Source organism: Quercus robur, chromosome 9 (genome assembly GCF_932294415.1).
Source record: "Quercus robur chromosome 9, dhQueRobu3.1, whole genome shotgun sequence".
NCBI lineage: Eukaryota > Viridiplantae > Streptophyta > Magnoliopsida > Fagales > Fagaceae > Quercus > Quercus robur.
Genome location: NC_065542.1, coordinates 34,363,425 through 34,386,870, shown reverse-complemented (window position 1 = coordinate 34,386,870; position 23,446 = coordinate 34,363,425). Strand labels below are relative to the sequence as shown.

Genomic DNA, 23,446 nt, shown 5'->3' with positions numbered 1-23,446 from the left:
CAACCTAAAAATATAGACTGTCCATACAACAATAATAATCATCGTCGTCGAAAATCGGCCCCCCCATGTAAAAAATCCTGGCTACGCCCCTGCTTTTTCTGATTATTGTAAGACAATTTTTGAGAATTATAAAAAAAAACATGTGTTTCTTTTAAACTGGTGCCAACTCCAGTTTTTGCTTAGTGTTGACTACTAGGGTTTATTTTGTGATTTATTTATTCCATTGAAATAGTGTAGTTGTCCTACGTCAATATCTCTTACAAGTTACAATTAATTGGAGAATCGCTATGCTGGAAAATAAATCAAAAAGTCTGTCAAACATAGCAAAAGACTTCCATATGATAACAACTTAATTGGAAAGGGAACCCCAACAATCAATTTATTCATAGACCATAAGATATGCTACAAATAGCAATAGCAACACAATTGAAAAAGTTACACTAGCAAATTAAAGATCTGCTGTCTTGTGAAACTCCATAACCTGACTGTTATAAGCGCTGCATATGACCTCACAGCCAGAAAATCCAGATTTTGTAGCTAATTCCTCAAAATCTTTTTCAGTCCTCTCTTTCCCTCCTGGGTTAACAGTTAGCATCAACATATCTTGCTCAAAGACAATGTTTGACGAAACATTATTCTCAGGAACCACTGGAAGGATTGATTCCACAATGATCACCTTGCCTGAATTGGGAAGAGCTTTACAGCAATTATTGAGAAGTTTCAAGCAATGTTCATCACTCCAGTCATGGAGTATCCACTGCAGATTTCAACTTTCTTAGATAATGTAGAAGAAGTGGCAGAATCTTAAAGGGATATTTTTTTTTTTTTTTTTTGGGAGAAGAAGAATCATAAAGACTTACCTTCATGAAAATAGCATCTCCTTTGGGAACGCTGTCAAACATATCTCCCCCAACATGCTCCACACCTACACCAGTACATGATTTTGATAAAGTTAATAGTTCATATTCTTTCACAACAATGCCAGTCATGAGCAGCAACAATTTGATCAAACCAGAATTTGCATTTAGCAATGGTCAAGAAGTGAAAAAATAAAGACATCAATGGCATATTTGACTTATAAACATGTGAAATTGAGAACAGCTTATTTAGCTGAGCTGAAATTTTTTTGCTGAAAGTGTAAAAAATAGATTAAAAAATAAACTGAATTATAGTAGAACTTATGAATAGTATCAAAAAGTCCAGTGAGATCTATGAATAGTAGCAAAAATAAGCTAAAAATGTAGATAAGCTAAATTTTTTAGCTCATCCCAAATGGATTCTTAGCAAAAGACATCAAATCAGTCATGGGATAACTATTACAGTATCTCTAAAATAACATTAATAGCAACAGATATTGATGAGACAACAATCGAACAAATGAACAAAGAAATTCTTTGTTCATGTGCTCGAACGAATAAAGAAGCCAATATTCATTAACTCCCAAGTCAAAGAAAGAAGCAATACAGTACCTGGATAAGAAGGTGCATCAGATACAACATGCGGAAGATCAAAATTGATGCCCTTAATCTGAGGATATTTCGAAGTGATAATGTTAAGGGTGACTCCAATACCACCACCCACATCAACCAACACTTTAAGGCCTTCAAACCCTTTGTACACATCAAGTATCTTCTTCATGATCAAGGTGGTGTGGTTTGACATACCCTGGTTGAATACCCGATTATACCTTTGATCTGTTCCTGAGTATTCAAATGCTGTCATCCCATAGGCCCTGTTAAAGGGAATTCCTCCTCCTAGTATTACATCGTTCAAGTGGTACCTGAGTACATTAATCACCCTTGAACAAGCCTTCCATACCTTAGAATAAGTTTTTTTTTTTTGTTAGAAAATTGAATAAAAGTTAATACGTTAGACATTCAAACTCTTGTCCCTTAGGGGACATCTAGTAAAATTGGAACGACATTCAACAAAGTTCTTTGGTGAGGACAATTTCCATAATATATATATGTGTAGATTCCAAAAAAATTATCAATAGATTTTTTTTTTATTATTATAATTTGAAAATTGGAGAATGATAATGTAAACCCAAAAAATGGTAAAGGTATTATAAATTTTATTACAAATAGATTACAAATTGATGTAATATTGAATGCGATTGATCCACTTAAACAATTTAATAAACAATTGTTTGAATTACTTTTTCTAATTGATGACTCATCATTTTGTAAAATTTATGTAATAAAATTTGTAGAATCTCTACAAGGCTACAATCACTTTTTAAACCCCAAATGTTTCTGTTGAAAATACCATATGTTAATTGCATTACAAGACTCTTAAGTATGAGAGAATGGAATGGGTAGGAGGGAACACTCATTCCTCTCTATTCCCTTAAAATCTCAAATTTTCATTCCTCCTGAAATTGGGAGGAATGGGAGGGAATGTAATTAAATTTAACTAGTCGCTAACCCGTGCGATGCACGGGAAATGTATTGAGTACAATATATAATTTAATCTTTATTTATTTTACTACAACACCAAAATTGAATTTGTAAAATAAAATCATATAGCTAAAACATTTGTTAACAGCTATACGTTTCAGACATTTATTAAACTATATTATTATTATTATTATTATTATCAACTTAACAGTATTTTAATATATGATACCAACATGCTTCAAGAAAATGTCCAACACTGAAAACAATTTTGAAAACAAACTCAACTAAATAGTTTGATGAATAAATATATTACAACCTATAATATAAGCCAAGAAATAAACTTTGAAACCAATATGAACAAAATCCACGTCAAACAAAACCATTTCGATCATTAAGAATATGACTCACTAAAGTCATGAAAAACACAAGATTCATTACAAAAAAAAAAAGTAGCATCTTTAGTCTTTATAGATTTTGCCTAAGTACCTAGATACAATGACACATACTCACACAAAAATCATTAAAGAAAGAATCAAAGAATATACACAACATGTACATACACTATGAAAGTAAAAATAAGAAAAACAAAAGAGATGTAAACATGGACAATTAAAGAAAAAATATAGGAAAAAAAAGTTAGAAATAGAAATATAAGATAAAGATGGGTTACCCTCAAAAAGAATAATCCGTGGATATTCACTGAAATCTTCTAGATAATTTCTAATAATAGAAAAAATAAAACCCAAAAGTTATGATGCTAAAACTTCCAAAAGGCCAAAATTTTTTTTTTTTAAAATCAGAAGATTCAAAGCTTCAAAAGTATTGAAATAAATATATATATATATATATATAAAATTACGCAATAGAGAAATACAATAGAAAGAAGGGAATCCATGATTATAGCTTTCTACTATTGAAATTGGCCAGACAATTAAATGTATTGCAAAAAATGAACTTAAAAATTCATATGTAAACCAAACAATTAGAAGATTTTGAGCCAAGAATTTATTAAAACAAAACAAAAATTATGTGACTACACAATGGAGAAATATAATAAACAAAAAAAATGTCTACACAACATAGAAATATTAAAGAAATATGAGTTACCTTTTAAATGTTATAATTCAAAATATTAAAACTTTTAAAAGGTTAAAAAAATTAAAAGATTTAATTAAAATATTCAGGCCCAGCAATTAAATAAACAAAACAACAATTGACAAACTTATAAGAAAAAGCAACAAATCTATAATTTTTATTGAACAAATCAAATAACCCTAACCTTGATGCATTGATCGAAGAAGGAGAGGAGTTCAATACATAAGTGGAATATGTGAATTGTGAAGCATGAGCCGTCCTAAAAAAAAAAAATCTTGAAGAAAAATAAGTTTTAAGAAGAAAATTGTGTTTTTGGGGCTTAGGTTTTCTACGCAAGCAATTCTTAAATAGGAGAGAGTAGAGGCGGTGGGAGAGTGTCCTTATTTGGCTAGAAGTCTAATTTGGATTGGAAAAAGAAAACAGTGATGAGGTGAAAATTTTAATTTAATTTAAATATTGTATTTAAATATTGTGCTGACGTGGAAAATTGTGGGAGCTTCAAAAGTTTCGATTTTATATATATATATATATATATATAGATGATTTTTTTATTAAAACTCCCAAATTACCCCTATATATTCAATTCTTTATTTTAAAATAGGGGTCTAATAGTAATATTGTCATAAAATGATTCCATTCCATTCCCTCCATGTTACTCCCAAACAAGATTACTTACATTTCATTCATTTTCATTCCTTTCCATTCCTTTATTTTAAAACATCCAATCAAGGTTACTTAATTCCATTCATTTTCATTCCTTTCCATTCCTTTATTTTAAAACATTCAATCAAGGTTACTTAATTCCATTCCATTCCATTCTTTTCCATTCCTTTCCCTTACTTAAATACATTTCATTCCATTCCCTTATGATTATTCAATTCCATTCTATTCCATTCCCTTATGAACTTCCAAACAGAGCCTTAATAATCAATACAATTTGAAGACAGTGATGTTGGATATAAAGTTGTTTTTATAACCAATATATACAATGAACTCTTTGTATAGCTCATTTCATTTATGTATCAACAATATTCAAGGATCCTTTCATTTTTTAGAATGATCTATTTTATAATTCAAATTAAATATTACAAATTTGAAATTACAAATTTGAAGGTGTATATCAGTTTAAAAAAATAATAATTTAACATTTTGAAAAGAAATTAACTTTTAGTTTTTATCACACATTTAATATAAAAATTACCAAAAACTATATTTTTCTATAAATGTGATGTAAATACAAATCTTAAAACAACTTAAGATGAATACAAATTTTATGTTCCACTTTTTGCTTTTCACTTCATAATTTAGAAATCATAATACAATTCGATATGTATTTATTTGACTTAATTTCCTAATAAAATAACCAAAGTTTAAAACAATAAATAAATAAATAAAATCAAGTACTCAAGGCTGTCATTTTAAACACTCAATAGTTTAACTTTAAACTTTGTTCAAGTTTAAGAAACAGTGTATTTTAGCCATAAAAAATTTACTACAAAGAAAGACATGCATGGGATAAATTAGTAATTACCAGCTCTCCATCAAGACCTTGTCGTGGTGCAACAGGAAGAGAGGAGCAACAGAGCCTCCATCTGGGTTCTTAACGAGGAACTTGCAAATGGACTCCACACCATACAATCTTTCAGTCTCTCCGTCTATTCCTCTGGTTCGGAGCGTGCACTTGAGGATGGAATAGCTCGCCAAGAGCTGTAGCATACGGTCCAGCAGAACCGGTGCATCCTGGTTCTTGGTGGGCAGCTTAGCCGCAATCTCCGAAGGTGAGAGGAACGCGCCGGTTCCAACTTCTGAGATAATGTCAATGAGATTGAGCTCCATGGCTGACTTCAGTACCATCGGAAGAATTGCCGCATTTGCTAACCGGACCGCCAATTTGCCCACTTCTTCTTCCTCTTTTTGTTGTTGGGTTGCTGGGTTTGGTTGGGTTTGCTCGGAACTGCCCATTTTTGAGGTGTGTGAATTCAGTGAATCAGAGAGGAAACGGTTTATGGGCTTTTTATAATTTGAAGGTCTGAACTCTGAACTGTGATAGGTTTCTCTTTTTCTTTTGACAAAACTTTTTTTTTTTAATGAGCAAAAAATGGGTAGAGGGGATATGAGTCATATGACAAACTTTTTAAATTCTTTGATATGATGAGTTGTTATTGGTAAGCTGGAATGACAATGGGTCGGGTACGGGCCGAGTTTCTTTATGCCCGAACTCGACCCACGAGTCTGTCCCGAAAACCCAAACCCGCCTCGTTTAATAAACGGGTTTTTTTCTGCGCCCCAAATCCGCCCCATCAGGCCCCGCCTAGCCCATGCCACTTCTGGGCCCAATCCGTGGCCCAATAAAAAAAAAATGTCTGAAGCCCTAAACCTCCACAAACCTATATCAGAAATCCTAAAAAAAAAACCCCAAGTTCATCAATCTAGATTAGAAACCCAAAAAAAAAACCCCAAGACGCCAAGATCATGGTCATTAACCTAAATCAGACTCGAGTTTGAAGCTGCTATGGCCATGTCTAGTGCGACTCCTGCTGTTACGGCTTCTGCTTCCTCTGAAAAGAGTAATAATGTGTCGGCATCTTCGGCTGTGGTATCTCCATCACAGAATAACCAGCAACCTGTGTCTTCTGAGGATTTTGAAGGTGTGTTGTTGCATACATCTCCAGCTTTTGTCCTCAAATTGGAGACCTTTGCGTCTAACACCAAAGGGAATGCAACTGACTTAATCACTGATGAGTGTGTTGAGGTCACTAATGCCAAGATTAGTTTGGCAGAGCTTTAGATACCTAACGATTTGGGTCTAATGGCGGAGCTTTGATGGTTACAGCAGCTTGAGGAGTTGAGGGCTGGAGATTTGAGAGAGGGAGGGTGGCGACTTAGAGATATAGAGATGAGAGAGGCAGGTTGCGTGGGCTGAAATGAAATAAGGATGAGGAATAGAAATTTTAGGGTTTATAACAATATATATATATGAGGGTATTTCAGGAATTATAAATTATATATATAACTGGGTCGAGTTGGGTCCAAGTTTGGGCCGAGTTTTTACAAAAACCAGGACCCAACCTAGACTCGGTTCTGTTTTTTTTTTAAAATACCCAAACCCGACCCTATTCCTTATTAGATTGGGTAAAATCTAGTCCATTAGGGCCGGGCCAGGCTGGGTACCTACGGGTCGGGTAGAAATTGCCATCCCTATTGGTAAGTAGGGGTGGCAAATGGGCGGGTTGGGTCATAAATGGGTTGAGTCATAAATGGGTTGGGTGTGTAATTACCCATTTATCCATTTATGACCCGTTTATATATAAATTAATTATCCATTACCCGCCTAACCCATTTAATTAGTAACCCGTTCATTTAACCCATAACCCAAATAAATAAATAACTTGTTAAAAATTTTAAAAACAAAAATTAAAAAGTTCAAAAATCACTTTTCCTGTTCTTTCCTTTCATTTTTCCTTCACAAAATTCATTTCTCAGCAACCAAACAAAGCCACAGAGAGAGAAAAACAAATGACTTTTTTCTTCTCTATGCTACTTCATCTCCTTCAACCTCACTCTTCCACTCCCCCCTAAAACTCTCTGAAACTCACCACATTCCTCTTCCTAACCTTATTGAAATCAACAACTCCATCCCCATCCTCCACCTTCGCCACAATCACGTTCCTTATCTCCGACAAATCGATCCGAAGCCGCGACCTTGAGTCCACTTTTCTAGAACCTTCTTGTTGAAATCAAGCAACGAGTACGCCCGTCGGAACTCTGAAAGCTTCGATTGGAGCCTCTTCACGAAATCAATCTCCATCAGAGGCGATCGAATCACCGGCACAGAAAACGAAGTCGAAGCCTAGTTGAAGAAATTCTCGAGCTCTTGGTTGAACAACGTCGCTAAGTTCTTGAATGAGTTGTCTCGGTGGCGCATGAGTTGGATATCTGCGTCTGCCGAGTCACGAACCTCTCGCCAACCTTTGTATATGAAGAAGAACGCGCTTGAATTTGACGAAGAAGAAGACGACGTCGTTGCTCGATTCTCGTTGTCCATGGCTAACTTTGAAAAAGCTAGGGTTTCTCTTCGCTCTTTGAAAATTTCTAGGGCTTGAAAGAATTGAATTCTCTCTCTCTTTGAGAAAATGTTTAGAGTGAGACTAAGGTCATACTGTTTATTTAAGTTTTAGATTTTAGAAGGATTTAGTAGGTATTAGTGGGTTTATTTAATTTTAAATTTTAGATGGGTTTAGTGGGTATTAGTGGATTTATCCATTTAAACCCATCTAATTAAATAACCAAAAGGGTCTTTATCCATTTAATCCAAATACTCAAATGGGTTGGGTTAAGACTTATCCAAATAAGGTGGGTAATAGGCGGGTAATAGGCGGGTTCATAGATATGGATAAAAATTGCCACCCCTATTGGTAAGTAACAAAATAATGCTAATAACTTAGTAGTAAATTCACCTATATTATTTTTATTTCCTCTAATTACTTTTATATTATAAATAACTCTTTTTTTAATGGCTCATTAATAACTCATTAATTCAAAATGTATTTCATAAAAATAGAAACATTTATATATTATTAAGGACAAATTTTAGCTTCAGTATATATAAAAAAATAAAAAATAAATAGTTTAGCTACAAAATTAGTTACAGTCTAAGCTATAACTTTACTCAATAAAATAAACAGTACTATATATTTTGAAAATCTAACCGTTGAATTGGATATTCTTTATGCTCTTAATATACATGTCAAATTTTGTGTCAATTAGATATTATCTACTATATGATCTATAAGCTTATACTTTATTCATAATTTTAAAATATAAAAACTTACAATTTAAACAATTTATTAATGACATAGTTATTGATATTTAATTTTCAAGAAATTTTGCAAGAATAATGGATATAAGAAGAAGATGTAATCCAATAATGGATTTGTCAAAATTCACATCTAATAAAAAGATATTGAGAAATGTTGTACCTTAAAGTTACAATTAATTTTGTAACTAAACTTTGTCCTAACCGTTGAATTAGATGTTCTTTTTGCTTTTAATACACATGTCAAATTTTGTGTCAATCAAATATTATCTTATACTTTATTCATAATTTTAAAATATAAAAATTTGCAATTTAAACAATTTATTGGTGACATAGCTATTGATATTTAATTTTCAAGAAATTTTGCAAGCATTGAGAATATAAGAAGAAATGTAATCTAATGGTAGATTTTTCAAAATTCATCTCCAATAAAAAAATATTGAGAAATGTTGTACCTTAAAGCTACAATCAATTTTGTAGTTAAACTTTGTCATAACTGTTGAATTGGATATTCTTTATGCTCTTAATACACATGTCAAATTTTGTGTTAATCAGATATTATTTACTATATGATTTATGAGCTTATACTTTATTCATAATTTTAAAATATAAAAACTTGCAATTTAAACAATTTATTGATGACATAACTATTGATATTTAATTTTCAAGAAATTTTGCAAACATGGAGGATATAAGAAGAATATGTAATTCAATGGTAAATTTGTCAAAATTCACATTCAATAAAAAGATATTGAGAAATGTTGTACTTTAAAGCTACAATTAATTTTGTAACTAAATTTTGTCATATTATTAATATACTGTTTTTTTCCTCTAATTACTTTTATACCATAATAGACTAATAGCATATCATAGAAATATATAATAGACTAATAGCAAATAATAGAAATATATAAGTAAATAATTTTTTCTTAAAAATATTTTTGTTTCACATTGTTTAAAAGAATTAGTATAACTTGTTCTATCTTCCCTTAAAGTTATCATGACTTTCTGAGTGAAGTTTATGGTATGCGTTTATATTAAAACTCATTTTTCTCTTCCATGTGTGTGTTCTTGTTTCTCCACCAAAAAAAAAAAAAAAATAGAGAGATAGATTTTTTTTTTCCTTTTAGAAGAAACAACAATTGTTAATTTCATGGGAATAAAAAATCCTTTAGTTTTTATTAATGTTTATATATATATATATATATATATATATATTTATATCCAAACCCTGTTACTCATGTAAATGTGGATTCACGGGTGTTCCATGAGTCTCGCCAGTTTGGTTTATCAAAAAAAAAAAAAAAATGATTCTCACTGGTTTGAACTTTCATGTCCCATCTTTTTGGTTGGTTCAGCTTTATCACATTTTACGAGGCATGGTGATATGTAGGGCATCCCATTCTTTTTATTGGTAGATAGAGATTTTAGGCATCCCTTCGTGATATACTTTTCCACATCATGTGGGTCCTGCATGCATTCATGCAATGTACATGTCTTAACCTATCGTTCATACCAATACAATTTTGGTGATTATTAGGGATGGTGCAATTAGTTAGTTATGTGTAGGTAGGGCTGTCCACGGGTCGGGTTGGGTCGGTTTTGGATCCAATTTGGACTCGACCCGTCGGTATCAGGTGGAGGGGCAGAGGAACTCGGAACCGACCGTTGGAAAAATCAATCGAGTCGGTTTCGGGTGAGGGTGAGCATCGGTCGGTTTGGTCGGTTGCCGGAGTAAAAAAAATCATCGAAATCTGAAAATAAAAAATAAAAAATAAAAAGTTGTCGGAATCTGGAAAATCTCTCTGGTATCTTCATTTTTTCTCGCTGGAATCTGAAATTTTTCACTAAAAATTGCTGAAATTGGTTGGATTTGGCTAAATCCCACTAGATCTAGTCGGATCTGGTCGAGATCTCACCAGATTTGGTCGAGATCTCGCCGAATTTGGCTTGATTTTGCAGGATTTGGCCGGATTTATATACAACTCCGGTCGGGTTCGGGTTGCTCGGGTTTTGGAGAAGCAAACCTGCCACTCGACCCACCGGTGTCGGTTCTTGAGAACGAAAACCCGCCGTCGACCGACTGGACCTTCGGTTCGGGCCGGAATCGGGTCGACGTTGGGTGTTTGGCCGGGTTGTCGGGCTCCGGTCGAGTCTGGACAGCCCTATGTGTAGGGTTGTCTAGGCAAACTGACCAACTCGATGGAAACTAGCCCACCACAGTTCAATCCGACACCTTCGACAATTGGTGCAAGGTCTCAACCCTCCAAAACCGACTTTGGTGGCTCGAGTGGTGGTTTCCTCTTCTAAAACCCAAGCCCACCCAACCCTATTGAGAAACCCATTAAACTAAGGCTGAATCCACCCAGACCCAGCAACAATGAGGCCTCCTCCACTTAGATCCGTCCACATTTGTCCCTCCTCCACTAAGATCTGATCATGTTTGGCATAAATACACTAAGATCCAGCTACATTTGGCACAATCTAGGAAGATCCACCCACGTTTGGCACAAATTTAGCCAGATTCGACCACGTCGATTTCTTCTCCACTCAAATCCGATGATTACGTGCTCTTCTCCGCTTAGTTCAAACGAAGTGTTGCTCTCCTCCACTCAGATCATCGCCATCACCGCTCTTTAATCGGTTTCGCTCGTATCGACCAAGCTTCTGCCTAAACCCAATCCAACTTGACCCGTGTTGATTGGCGGTCAATTACAGGTCCTATCATTTTCCACTTGACCTGAGCGGGTCGGTTTCAAGTTGAGTCCAAAACCAACCCAGACTGACTCGTGGACAGCCCTAATCTGGGCAAAGTAATTTTTAATCTTCATCGTTCAATAAAAAAATACAGATATTTAAGTAAAGAGCTAAAATGTGAAGAAAAAAATTGTGAAAAAAAGGGAGTAATTGGCTAATTGCATAAGGTGCGGGATCCTAATCCAATTATTAGAGCTAATAAGTAATAAGTGATCATCGGTGATTTAAACTTTGAAATTTTTTCTTCTACAAAAACTAATTGTATAAATTATAGTAAGTAATACTATTATTTTATAAGCAATGCTTCTATTTGGGGAAAAAAATTATATATTATTAAGGGTTATTATCCCCCTCAAAAAAAAAAAAAAATTAAGGGTTATTATATTGGGTAATTATTGGGTACTCCTGGAGTACCATAAATGTGTACTCTCACCTCTCACATAACTGTGGGTCCTACTAATCTATATATATATATAAAACCGAAACTTTTGAAGCTCCCACAGTTTTCCACGTCAGCACAATATTTAAATTAAATTTAAATTAAATTAAATTTTCCACCTCATCACTGTTTTCCTTTTCCAATGCAAATTAGACTTCTAGCCAAATAAGGACACTCTCCCACCGCCTCTACTCTCTCCTATTTAAGAATTGCTTGCGTAGAAAACCTAAGCCCCAAAAACTTATTTTTGCCGCAACACAATTTTCTCCTTAAAACTTATTTTTCTTCAAGATTTTTTTTGAGGGCGGCTCATGCTTTACAATTCACATATTCCACTTATGTATTGGACTCCTCTCCTTCTTTGGTCAATGCATCAAGGTTAGGGTTATTTGATTTGTTCAATAAAAATTATAGATTTGTTGCTTTTTCTTATAAGTTTGTCAATTGTTGTTTTGTTTATTTAATTGTTGTGCCTGAATCTTTTAATTAAATCTTCAAATTTTTATTGAACAAATCAAATAACCCTAACCTTGATGCATTGACCGAAGAAGGAGAGGAGTCCAATACATAAGTGGAAAAGCTATAATCATGGATTCCCTTCTTTCTATTGTATTTCTCTATTGCATAATTATATATATATATATATATATATTGTTTTATTTCAATACTTTTGAAGCTTTGAATCTTCTGATTTTTTAAAAAAAAAAAATTTTGGCCTTTTGAAAGTTTTAACATCATAACTTTTGGGTTTTATTTTTTCTATTATCAGAAATTATCTAGAAGATTTCAATGAATATCCATGGATTATTCTTTTTGAGGGTAACCCATCTTTATATTATATTTCTATTCCTAACTTTTTTTTCCTATATTTTTTCTTTAATTATCCGTGTTTATGTCTCTTTTTGTGTGAGTATGTGTCATCGTATCTGGGTACTTAGGCAAAATCTATAAAGACTAAAGATGTTTTTTTTTGGTAATGAATCCTGTGTTTTTCATGACTTTAGTGAGTCATATTCTTAATGATCGAAATGGTTTTGTTTGACGTGGATTTTGTTCATATTGGTTTCAAAGTTTATTTCTTGGCTTATATTATAGATTGTAATATATTTATTCATCAAACTGTTTAGTTGAGTTTGTTTTCGAAATTATTTTCAGTGTTGGACATTTTCTTGAAACATGTTGGTATCATATATTAAAATACTGTTAAGTTGATAATAATAATAATAATAATAATAATAATATAGTTTAATAAATGTCTGAAACGTATATTTGTTAACAAATGTTTTAGCTATATGATTTTATTTTACAAATTCAATTTTGGTGTTGTAGTAAAATAAACAAAGATTAAATTATATATTGTACTCAATACATTTCCCGTGCATCGCACGGGTTAGCGACAAGTTAAATTTATAATGGAACCTACAATTCATGTAAGAGGGGAGAATACGGATTTATGGTACTCCCGGAGTATTCAATAATTTTCCTATTATATTATATGTTTGAATATCATTATGACAATTTTTATTATCACCTTTCAGCTATACTATTTTATTATCATCTAAATATTAGTATTTTCATTTAATTTTTTTTTTTATATTGCTAGTAAGAGATTTATCATGAGATTTTATTCACAATATAATTATCTTCTCTCTCTCTCTCTCAACTTTTCACATCTAGATTGATATTTTATAGTAGGCCTTTATAATTAAAAAATATTTACAAATAAAAGAAAACAACATCTACCTTATAAATTTATAGTACCACAAGAACAAATTAAATTTAAAAGTGTAGAACAATATAATTTAATTTATTAAATTCATTATTGTTGCTTAATTTAATAATATAATCTATTGTGTGAAAAACTTATTTACAAAAATTAAAGTTTTAAGCTATTAAGGAAAATTAATCTTCAATAATGATTTGACACACTCGAACAATTTTCCAAAAAAAAAAAGTAGCGTTTCAATTACGTTGGATTTCTATTCACCATCAAACCAATATTGTATAATTACTCATTTTTAAGTCTCTTTATCTGATTATCAAAACAAAACAAAAAACGGTCTCTCTATTTGTGTCATTATTGTGTCGCTTTAGACATTATTGTTTATGATAGATAGAAGTTGATATGGAACAGGCTTTTTGCCTTGGAACGTAATTTAGTTATTCAGCCCCCAAATTGGGTCTAAGGCAAGAAATGTAATAAAATTGTTAAGAAGGCCGGGAATGAAGCTCTTTCCGGACAAAAGTTCATTAGGTTGGCCAACAATTGTTAGGGTTTGTACCCTAAAATTCAATTTATTAGCATGTTATAAATAATTTAATTATTTGAGACGATTTATATATGAACTAATTGGACATTATCATATAGTTCTCGAGATGCAGTGTATGTGATTTAGTTACAAAAGATATAAATCATAATTTCTTTGTAAACTCAAAACGAAGTTCGTAGTTTGTAATAAAATTGGACATTTCATCTGTAAAGGTTATAACATTTAAACTACGATGATTTGTCTTGTTTATAGAGGTGGAGACTTCTAGTTGATGTGTTGGTGTGTCTTAAGTGTGTAAGCCACATTAAACTGGACTGTTGTGAGATTAAGTATTCAATTAATAATTGTCACCTAAATAATATATCTCATGACTTCTATTTTCATAAACTCTCAATCCTGAGAGAATTGTGAACCTGATCATAAAATGTAGGTTGCTTTCATATATTAGGAGTGTGATCTAATTTAATGGTCAAAACTTTAATATGTTGGGTAACCGCACGTAATGTTGATTGTTGAGGGAACATATATTCTCAAGATAAAATCCATAATCTCTTTCTACAGAGACATGAAATATCTCATTAAGATAAATTTAATGGGAACTGATTATTCAAGATGGTGAGCCTAGCCACTTTAGTAAAGAGTTACTAAAGATTATATTTAATGTAATTAGATTTCATTATATGAATAACTAAAAAGATTGGTTTAAAAAAAAAAGATTAAATTGAGGACTCAAAGAATAAAATAGAGATTTACAAAATGATAGTTTATTATGGCTTTGTTCACTATGATTGTTTCATGGAGGCATCAAATGATATTTAAAGTCTTAGGATATAATTTATTAATAAGATTTAGAGTGCAATTATATTTCCATAGTGATACTTGTTATATAATTAATGATAAATTTGGGTTTGTCAAGAGTTGATGGAAGCCTGAAACTCATTGGAGCTAGAGCCTTATTTGTCCTTTTGGTTCCATTCCAAGCCACACACTAAAACCTAATTGAGCTAGCCCAAAAGGCTAACCTAATTAGATAATCAATTGTTTATTTAATAAAAGTTATTAAATAAAGTAATTGCTTAGGCAATTAAACATACATACAATTAAAAGAAAAGAAAATTGTTTTCTCTTTGATCTCTCTTGAACACAAATTTCAATAAGCATGTACACGAAAACTGATTGAGAGACCACACATCTTGGGTACTATGTGGAATTGGGATGAAGATTGAAGGTCTTCTCAAGATACTATCTACTTCTTGTTTTTTATTTTTACTACATCAAGGTACACTTTTTATTCTTTGTTATAGAATTCATAGTTGTATGTTATTTGTCATGAATGAAGTAGATCCTTGTGTTGCTTCCACTACTTGTTTTGTATGAAATGCAAAACTAGTAAAACTACATTTTCCTACAACAATGTCATGGACCAAACTATTTATTGGTAGTTTCAAGGAAACCAAGACCTCCAAATTGATAAAATGAACTACTTTGAGTCCATCTAGACCACCGTGTTAGACTAGTTAACAATTTATAACTTAAAAATTCATGAAGACAGACATCTGATCCAAGTAAATAAAGATAAATACAAACTTTCTATAATCTACTAATAAAACTAATTCTAATCCAAATTAACTAATTGTAATCCAAGTATAAAACATATTTCTATCATTATTTACCCAATACTAATTAAAATAAATTTGGCACCTAATACACAACCACTTGAATGTACAACTCTTTGTAGAAATTTGAACTTGACGGCAAGGAAGTCTCTTTTTTTTTTCTTTTTTTTTTTTCTTCTTCTTTCTTTATTTATTATTATTCCTATCAACTAGATAAGTGGTCTAAAGTACCACATCGGTTAATTAGTGAGTGAGTTTTTAGTTTATAAGTTTCGCTAGTACTTATTGATGACGTCGTAAAATCACCAGTGAGCTACACGATTCACGCTCGCTCAAGCTAACAACCTGCAAGAAGAAATAAGTGATCTCACCGAGGGTGCCGGTGTGGTGTCGGCCAAATACCCTCCGACGGTCAAGTTAGAATTGTTCTCAACTCTAGAGTGCTAGAGAGGGTAAATTATGCATACCTTGATTTGCGAGGGTATTGAGGCTTTTATAGTAGTAGGTTGACCTCTCCTCCATGATATGGAAGTCTTTTCCTTATAGGAATCCTCTTGAGTAATCCCAAACGTGATGGACAAGACATTTCCTTGTAGAGGGGATTAACGCGCGTATCTTCCGGAATGCTCTTTGCGTTAGGTTTCTAATTTCCTTGGAGACCCTACGTGTGCAACAAGAATATGGAACTGCTCTAGGCCACTGGGCTCTACTGTTGCCGGCCCATGGGCTCGGATCCGTCAGGCCCAATGTGGTGAAAGTCCATTGCGCTAAATTTTGCCCCTTCAGCTGCCCCCTTCACCCTACGGATCCGTCACTTCTTATATGGACGGACCCTTAGGGTGACGGTTTGATATTATTTGGGTTTGACGGTCAAAGAAAATTTAGGATGGTGGCTTAAGATTACTGAAGTTGACGGTTCTCCAGGAGAAGACAGATTGCGACTATTTGATGGCAGGTTGTCAAGCATTTATGAGCATGCCACATGTCGCTTTTTGATTGGATTTTCTATCGGATCAAAGTGTCGCTTCGTCTTCCGTGCACTTCAAGTATATATATAACACTTCTCAATCCTCATTTTTTCATTTTACAGCCAAAACACATTGTCAGAGCGCAACCGTCATCCTTGTCAGAATAATCTGTCTCCCATACAAACCCGTCGACCATACAACCGTCGACCTTCAGTTAATTCAAAGAACGGTGAGTATCACTATTCTCATGTACAAGTCTTGTATTTGGCAATTATATTTAGCTAGATCTATACAACCGTCAATACTCTTGGATCCGTCAGTATTAGGTTTTACCGTCATTGTAGGAAATGTCTAGTGCGTCAAGTAATCAGTCAATGGTTCATGACAAGACGGAATACGAGGAAGTATACCCATCCGGTCATAAAGACCAAGAGAGTCCTGGCGAAGAGAGGAGTCCGTCCGCCTCTTCCTCGTCCTCAATAAATGAGGATATGGAGATGGTCGAAGTAGAAGAATAGTCTGATGACGGCGAGGATCTACCGTCGAGACCCGTCGTCTGTGTTGATGGACTTAGGGAGTTCATCATGCTACCAGAGTGGACGGTGCATAAATTCAATTTCGTCATTAAGGAGAAACATTTCAGCACATTTAGGGTCAACTTTCAAATTCTTGACTACATTCCAATCCGTCTACCCTACGTATCAGAGAAATGCTATTACGACGGGGTAGAAGGTGTCGGATGTATGAACAAATGCTGAAGGCGGGACTTAGGTTTCCACTAAGTACATTGCATAGAGAGCTTTTAAAATATTTGGGTCTGTCCGTCAACCAGATATCCCCAAATGCCTGGAGGGTCTTCATAGCCATGGCGATACTCTACGGTGCAATGACAAACGGTGCACGGAGGCTAACTGTGCGTGAATTCCTTCATTGCTACCGTCCAGACGAGATTGACAAGTCAAGGGGAATTTATAGTTTTGCCAGTAGGAGCCCGTTGCTGAAGGTCATTTTTGAAACACCTTACTCAAATAGAGACTGGAAGAGTCATTATTTCTTCCTAGAGGGTGACAGATGGATGAGCCGTCTAGGAGAGACGGAGTTCATGCTCGTCGACACAACTTGGGGGGTTTTACATTCATCTCGTAGGCATCCGTCACATTTGCTTAATATTTTACATTCATCAGATATAGTCGTTTTCTTTAACCGTCTATTTCCTCTGCAGGTAGATGGCGCCCCCAAGTCAGGGTTGAGGAGTTTAGCTTCCTAGAAAGAATTTTTCAAAAGACGAAGCCGGAAGAACGGACTTGGGTGAAGTTGGTAAATCCGAGAATAATCCATTGGTATTGTGACGGTCCCGAACCTACCCGTGAAGCCATTAGATACGACGAAAGAGTTCACAGACGTAAGTCCGTCATCTTTTACTTCGCGTAAATAGTTTTAATTTATGTAGATAACTTCATCTGTCCTGTATTACAGAGATGGACGACGCAAAGAGGAGGGCACTGATAAAGTCACAAGCCGCCAAGCAAAAGGAGTCGGGCGAGGTTGTGGTTCCTAAGGGGACGATGTCGTCGACAAAGAGGAAACAGCCGTCCAAGTCTGACCGTCCACATAAGCAGCAGAAGGTCCCTTTGGAACCCGTCGTAGGGTTGATGGCTGAGGGTACGAAGACCGTCACCCCAGCAAAACAAGGGTCTGGCAAGGGCTTAATGAAGGCCCCGTCCACTAGCAGGGAGAAGCCTCCTCCTCTTCTCCATGATGACTCCAAATTTACCTTGGAGAGACTTTCGTCAATTATTTCCTCGAAGGACTACGAGGACCTGGGCAATCATTCGACGGAGGCAATGGGGGAGACGGGTCTCTTTGCCGTTGCACAGGTAACTTTATCCGTCGATTTGAGTCCGTCTATTTTGCTTAGCTTTCTGTTTAACACTTTTTAACTTGTTTATTTCAGTCCTTGGTTATGATGAAGGGCCTAATGGACCGGTGTCTAAACCGTGAGGCAGCTCTGGAACGTGTACGAGCAAAGGCAGAGCAGACGGAGGATGAACTCGGTCAACTTCATAAGTGGAAGTCTACAATGGAGAAGAAGTTTGACCTGTCAGAGCAGGCGAGAAAAGAACTTGAGCAGAGGACGGAGGAAGTTGGGAAGGCCTTGGAAGCCAAAGACAAGGAAGTCCAGGAGTTGAAGGAAAAGCTCCATCAAGCTAAGGAGGTTGCGGTCTGTGAATACCGAGACTCCGACGCTCTATTGAGAGAGCTGGGGGGATTGTTCCTTCAAGGCTTCGATGATGCACTCCATCAACTTAAGAAAGCCTACCCTGAACTGGACGTGTCAATGATAAATGTCAATGATCAAGATCAGACGTCTGTTTTGCCCGTCGCTTCAGAGAATACAGACGACCTCTTTGGTGATGATGCGATTCAGGGTGACGGAGAATCAGTCCCATCGAAGGATGTCCAAGATGCCGACCCAAAAATGTAGTTCGATGTTACATATCTTTTTTTGTATTTATTTTGAGAACAATCCGTCCTTTATTTTTGTATTAAACAGTTGCCCCCTGGGGGTTTTATCCGTTATTAATGCTTTATTTTGTTTTTATGCTTTCTAATACTTTTTGTTTGAAACTTTCTTAAATATCCATCCTCTTTATGAAGGGGAGATTGAGAAAATACTCGTCTATCCGTTATCTATCTAACACGAGTATTTCTAGCCACCGCTCAATCCGTCCACTTTGTGGAGTTCAATTAAATTTCAGCATTGATTGATCTGTCCACTCAATGGACTGTAAAAAGTCTTCACCCTTGGATGATCCGTCCTCTTTGTGGACTAGTATGTCACCCTTTGGGTGGTCTGTCCACTTTATGGACTGTAAATTATGTCATCCCTTGGGTGATCCGTCCACTTTGTGGACTAAGTTGTTTCACCATTTTGGTGATCCGTCCATTTTGTGGACTAAATTATTTCACCCTTTGGGTGATCCATCCACTTTGTGGCCTAAGTTATTTCACCATCTTGGTGATCCGTCCACATTGTGGACAACGTTATTTCACCGTTTTGGTGATCCTTCCACTTTGTGGACAATTATTTCACCCTTTGGGGGATCCGTCTACTTTGTGGCCTAAGTTAATTCACCATCTTGGTGATCCGTCCACATTGTGGACTAAGTTATTTCACCATCTTGGTGATCCGTCCACTTTGTGGACAGTTATTTCACCCTTTGGGTGATCCGTCCATTTTGTGGACTTGTAAATTAATTCAGCGTTTTGGTGATCCGTCCACTTTGTGGACAGTTATTTCACCCTTTGGGTGATCCGTCCATTTTGTGGACTTGTAAATTAATTCACCGTTTTGGTGATCCGTCCACTTTGTGGACAGTTATTTCACCCTTTGGGTGATCTGTACACTTTGTGGATTTTGTTGCCTGTAGCATATCCATTCGTAATAAACATCCATGTGGAAAATCAAAGTTGTGTCTGAATATTCTTCTTTAAAGAAAATGCGTTTGTAGAAAAAGTACCTGCCCCCTTGGGCTTAAAAAGGCATAAAAAGATTGTAGCAAAAGTCAAAGAAAAACTAGTAAATTGTAGCTAAAAGAATAGAATAAAATAAACTGGGAAATCGTTGGTTCCTCATATTCTCTCTACTGGTAGTATTTCCAAAGATGCTCCGTGTTCCAAGGGTGCTGCAGCTTTTGTCCGTCCATTGTCTCGAGGTGGTAGGTGCCCTTCCTTTGCCATGACGCGACCCTGTAGGATCCTTCCCAGTTAGGGCCGAGTTTTCCTTGTGAAGGATCTCTAGCGGCACCCATTACTTTCCGTAGTACAAGGTCCCCGACCTGGAAGTCCCTAAGCCTCACTTTGTAGTGTTTCGCCATGAGATTCTGATAGCGCGCCAACCTCTGCTCTACTGTCGCTCTGACTTCGTCCATTAGATCGCGCTGGAGGCGCATAGCCTCTTTGTTCTTGTCTTCGTCGTAGCTTTCCACCCGGTAGCTCGTGAGCCCCACATCTGCGGGAATGACAGCTTCGGTTCCATATGCAAGTCGGAATGGTGTTTCTCCAGTGGGTGTTCTTGCTGTGGTCCGGTATGCCCATAGGACGCTCGGTAGTTCGTCCGGCCAAATACCCTTTGCCCCCTCAAGACGGGTCTTGATTATTTTGAGCAGGGACCGGTTCGTGACTTCAACTTGCCCGTTCACCTGTGGGTGTGCAGGTAAGGAGTAGTGATTCTTGATCCCTAGCTCTGAGCAGAAATCTCTAAACGCGCTGTTGTCGAATTGCTTACCGTTGTCAGAGACCAGTACCTTGGGTATCCCGTACCTGCATATGATATTTCTCCAGACAAAACTCCGTATGTTTTTCTTCGTGATGGTGGCTAAGGCTTCCGCCTCGACCCACTTAGTGAAGTAGTCTATGCCGACGACCAAGAATTTCAACTGTCGGGTCGCCGTCGGGAATGGGCCCATGATATCAAGTCCCCATTGTACGAACGGCCAGGGTGCCGTCATAGGTGTCAGTTCTTCGGATGGCTGCCTGATGAGATTGTTGAACCTCTGGCATTTGTCGCAAGACTGGACATAGGCTTGCGCATCCTTCATCATTGTAGGCCAGTAGTATCCTGCTCGGATCAACTTGTGTACAAGTGATCGTGCGCCCGAGTGGTTCCTCGTGTACTTCTCTCATCACGTAATCTGCTTCCTCTTGGCACAAACACCTCAGGTACGGTCGAGAGAAACCCCTTTTATATAGGACGTCCTTTATCAGCACGAACCGTGATGCCTGGACTTTCAGCTTTCTTGCGGTGCCTTTCTCCTCTGGTAACACCCCAGCCTTTAGGTAGGAGATCAATGGCGTGGTCCAGTTATATTCAGAGTTCACCACCTGCATATTTGTTTCGTCATCGATAAGTGAGGATATTTGGACGAATGATAATACCTGTTCGGGAATCAGCATGAATTCGGCTGATGCAGCTTTTGCTAGGTGGTCAGCCCATTCGTTCTCTTCTCTTGGGATCTGAATGAATTTGACTTCGAGGTTGCTGATTCGGTACTTCACTTCTTCTAAATACCTCCTCATTCTATCGTTCTTGCACTCGTAGTTGCTATTGATCTGACTCATTACCACTTGTGAATCGCAGTGGACAATTATGTTTTCTGCTCCCGCGGCCTTTGCAAGGTCTAGCCCTGTGACCAAGGCTTCATACTCTGCCTCGTTGTTGGTTGTTGGGAAATCCAGTCGGATTATGCATTGTATCTTGTCCCCCTGCGGAGTTTAGATCACTACTCCGGCTCCTCCGGCTCGTCTGTTTGAGGATCCGTCTGTATAGATATTCCACTGTTCCTTCTCTTCTACCAACTGGTCTTCCCCGAGTGTGAACCCGGCGATGAAGTCAGCTACTGCCTGCCCTTTTATGGCCGTCCGCAGGTGGTATTGGATGTCGAATTCACTTCGCTCTATTGCCCACAAAGCCATTCTTCCTGCTGCTTCTAGGCTATTCATGGCTTTTCTCAGTGGCTTGTCCGTTAAGACAATGATTGTATGCGCCTGGAAGTATGGCTTAAGTCTTCGCGCAGCGATTACTAACGCGAAAGCCAACTTCTCCATTTGAGGGTACCTCTCTTCTGCTCCACGGAGTGCACGGCTGGTAAAGTAGACGGGTTTCTGTATTCCGTCCTCCTCCCTCACTAAGGCTGCGCTTACTGAGGCATGCGAGACTGCCAAATAAAGGTAGAGTTCCTCGCCTTGCACAGACGGGCTGAGCAGCGGTGGAGACGAGAGATACATCTTTAAGTCATTGAAGGTCGTTTGGCATTCATCCGTTCACTCAAATGATTTTCTTAAAGTGCGGAAGAATGGTAAACACCTGTCCGTCGCCCTTGAGACGAACTTGTTTAGAGCTGCGATCTTTCCATTTAGACTTTGGACCTCCTTAGCTGTCCTAGGTGGTTCTAACTCCATTATGGCCTGCACCTTCTCCGGGTTGACCTCTATTCCTCTTTGGGATACCATGAAACCAAAGAATTTCCCCGCTGTTACTCCGAATGCGCACTTGTTCGGATTCAGCTTCATGTTAAACGATCGAAGTGTATCGAATGTTTCTCTGAGGTCGTCTAGGTGATCTTCTTTGTGCATGCTTTTAACCAACATGTCGTCAACATAAACCTGAACGTTCCTGCCAATCTGATGTGAAAACATCTTGTTCATTAGCCTTTGGTATGTTGCTCCAGCATTTTTGATTCCAAAAGGCATCACCTTGTAGCAGAATAATCCCTGGCTTGTGACGAAAGAGGTCTTCTCCTGATCAGATTCGTCCATCCTGATCTGGTTGTAGCCAGAGAAAGCGTCCATGAAGCTTAGGAGCTAGTGTCTTGCAGTCGAATCCACCAGGGTATCTATCCGTGGAAGCGGGTAGCTGTCTTTGGGGCAAGCCTTGTTGAGGTCTGTAAAATCTACGCACATCCTCCAGTTTCAGTTGGCCTTTTTAACCATAACGACGTTCGCCAACCAGTTGGGATAGTATACTTCCCGGATGAAACTTGCCCCCAGTAACTTCCTAACCTCCTCGGCTATGGCCTTGTCCCACTCTTGGGCGAAGACCCGTTTCTTTTGCCGGATTGGAGGGAAGTAGGGCGACACATTCAGCTTGTGGACCATGACCGAGGGGTCGATTCCTGGCATGTCTTCATGACTCTAGGCGAAGACGTCTTGGTTATTTCTTAGGAAAGTCGTGATCGTCTGGCATACCGGCCATCTGGCTAGTGTGCCAATTTTAGTCGTTCGTTCAGGCCGCGTGTCGTCAAGTCTTACTTCTTCTAGCTCTTCAACTGGCTCTGCTAATGCTCGCTGCTTCTCGATACACATCGTCTGCTACTGATCCTTCATCTCTAACATGGCAATATAGCATTCTAGTGCTGCTACTTGATTTCCCTGCAGTTCTCCTACCCCATATTTCGTCGGGAATTTGATCATCAGGTGGTATGTTGAAGTTACCACCTTCCAGGAATTGAGAGTGGGTCACCCGAGGATGGCGTTGTAGGCGAACGAGTAGTCGACTACGAGAAACGTTATCTCCTTAGTGATCTG

The 23,446-nt window shown here is 36.8% G+C and overlaps 1 protein-coding gene across 2 annotated transcripts; it reads right to left on the bottom strand.

Annotated features, from left to right (window-relative positions):
- Positions 1–321: 321 nt before the first annotated feature.
- On the bottom strand, positions 322–5,636 carry LOC126698189 (caffeic acid 3-O-methyltransferase 1-like). 2 transcript variants are annotated; one of them, XM_050395235.1, is made up of 4 exons: positions 5,026–5,636; positions 1,470–1,780; positions 861–925; positions 322–757 (listed from the first exon to the last, which is right to left on the bottom strand). In XM_050395235.1, exons 1-4 carry the CDS (start codon positions 5,454–5,456, stop codon positions 449–451), a joined length of 1,116 nt encoding a protein of 371 aa, XP_050251192.1. In that variant the 5' UTR covers positions 5,457–5,636; the 3' UTR covers positions 322–448. The 2 variants fall into 2 exon arrangements, with proteins under 2 accessions (XP_050251192.1, XP_050251193.1); XM_050395236.1 differs by having other exon boundaries at positions 1,470–1,818; positions 5,026–5,146.
- Between the last annotated feature and the right edge of the window lie 17,810 nt (positions 5,637–23,446).

Excerpts from the sequence above, each read along its gene's own strand:
- LOC126698189 (XM_050395235.1), bottom strand. The coding sequence starts at position 5,456 with ATGGGCAGTTCCGAGCAAACCCAACCAAACCCAGCAACCCAACAACAA. Across the intron at positions 1,781-5,025 it reads AAGGTCTTGATGGAGAGCTG|GTACCACTTGAACGATGTAA; the intron begins GTAATTACTAAT and ends TAATGTACTCAG. Across the intron at positions 926-1,469 it reads TGATGCACCTTCTTATCCAG|GTGTGGAGCATGTTGGGGGA; the intron begins GTACTGTATTGC and ends GTACTGGTGTAG.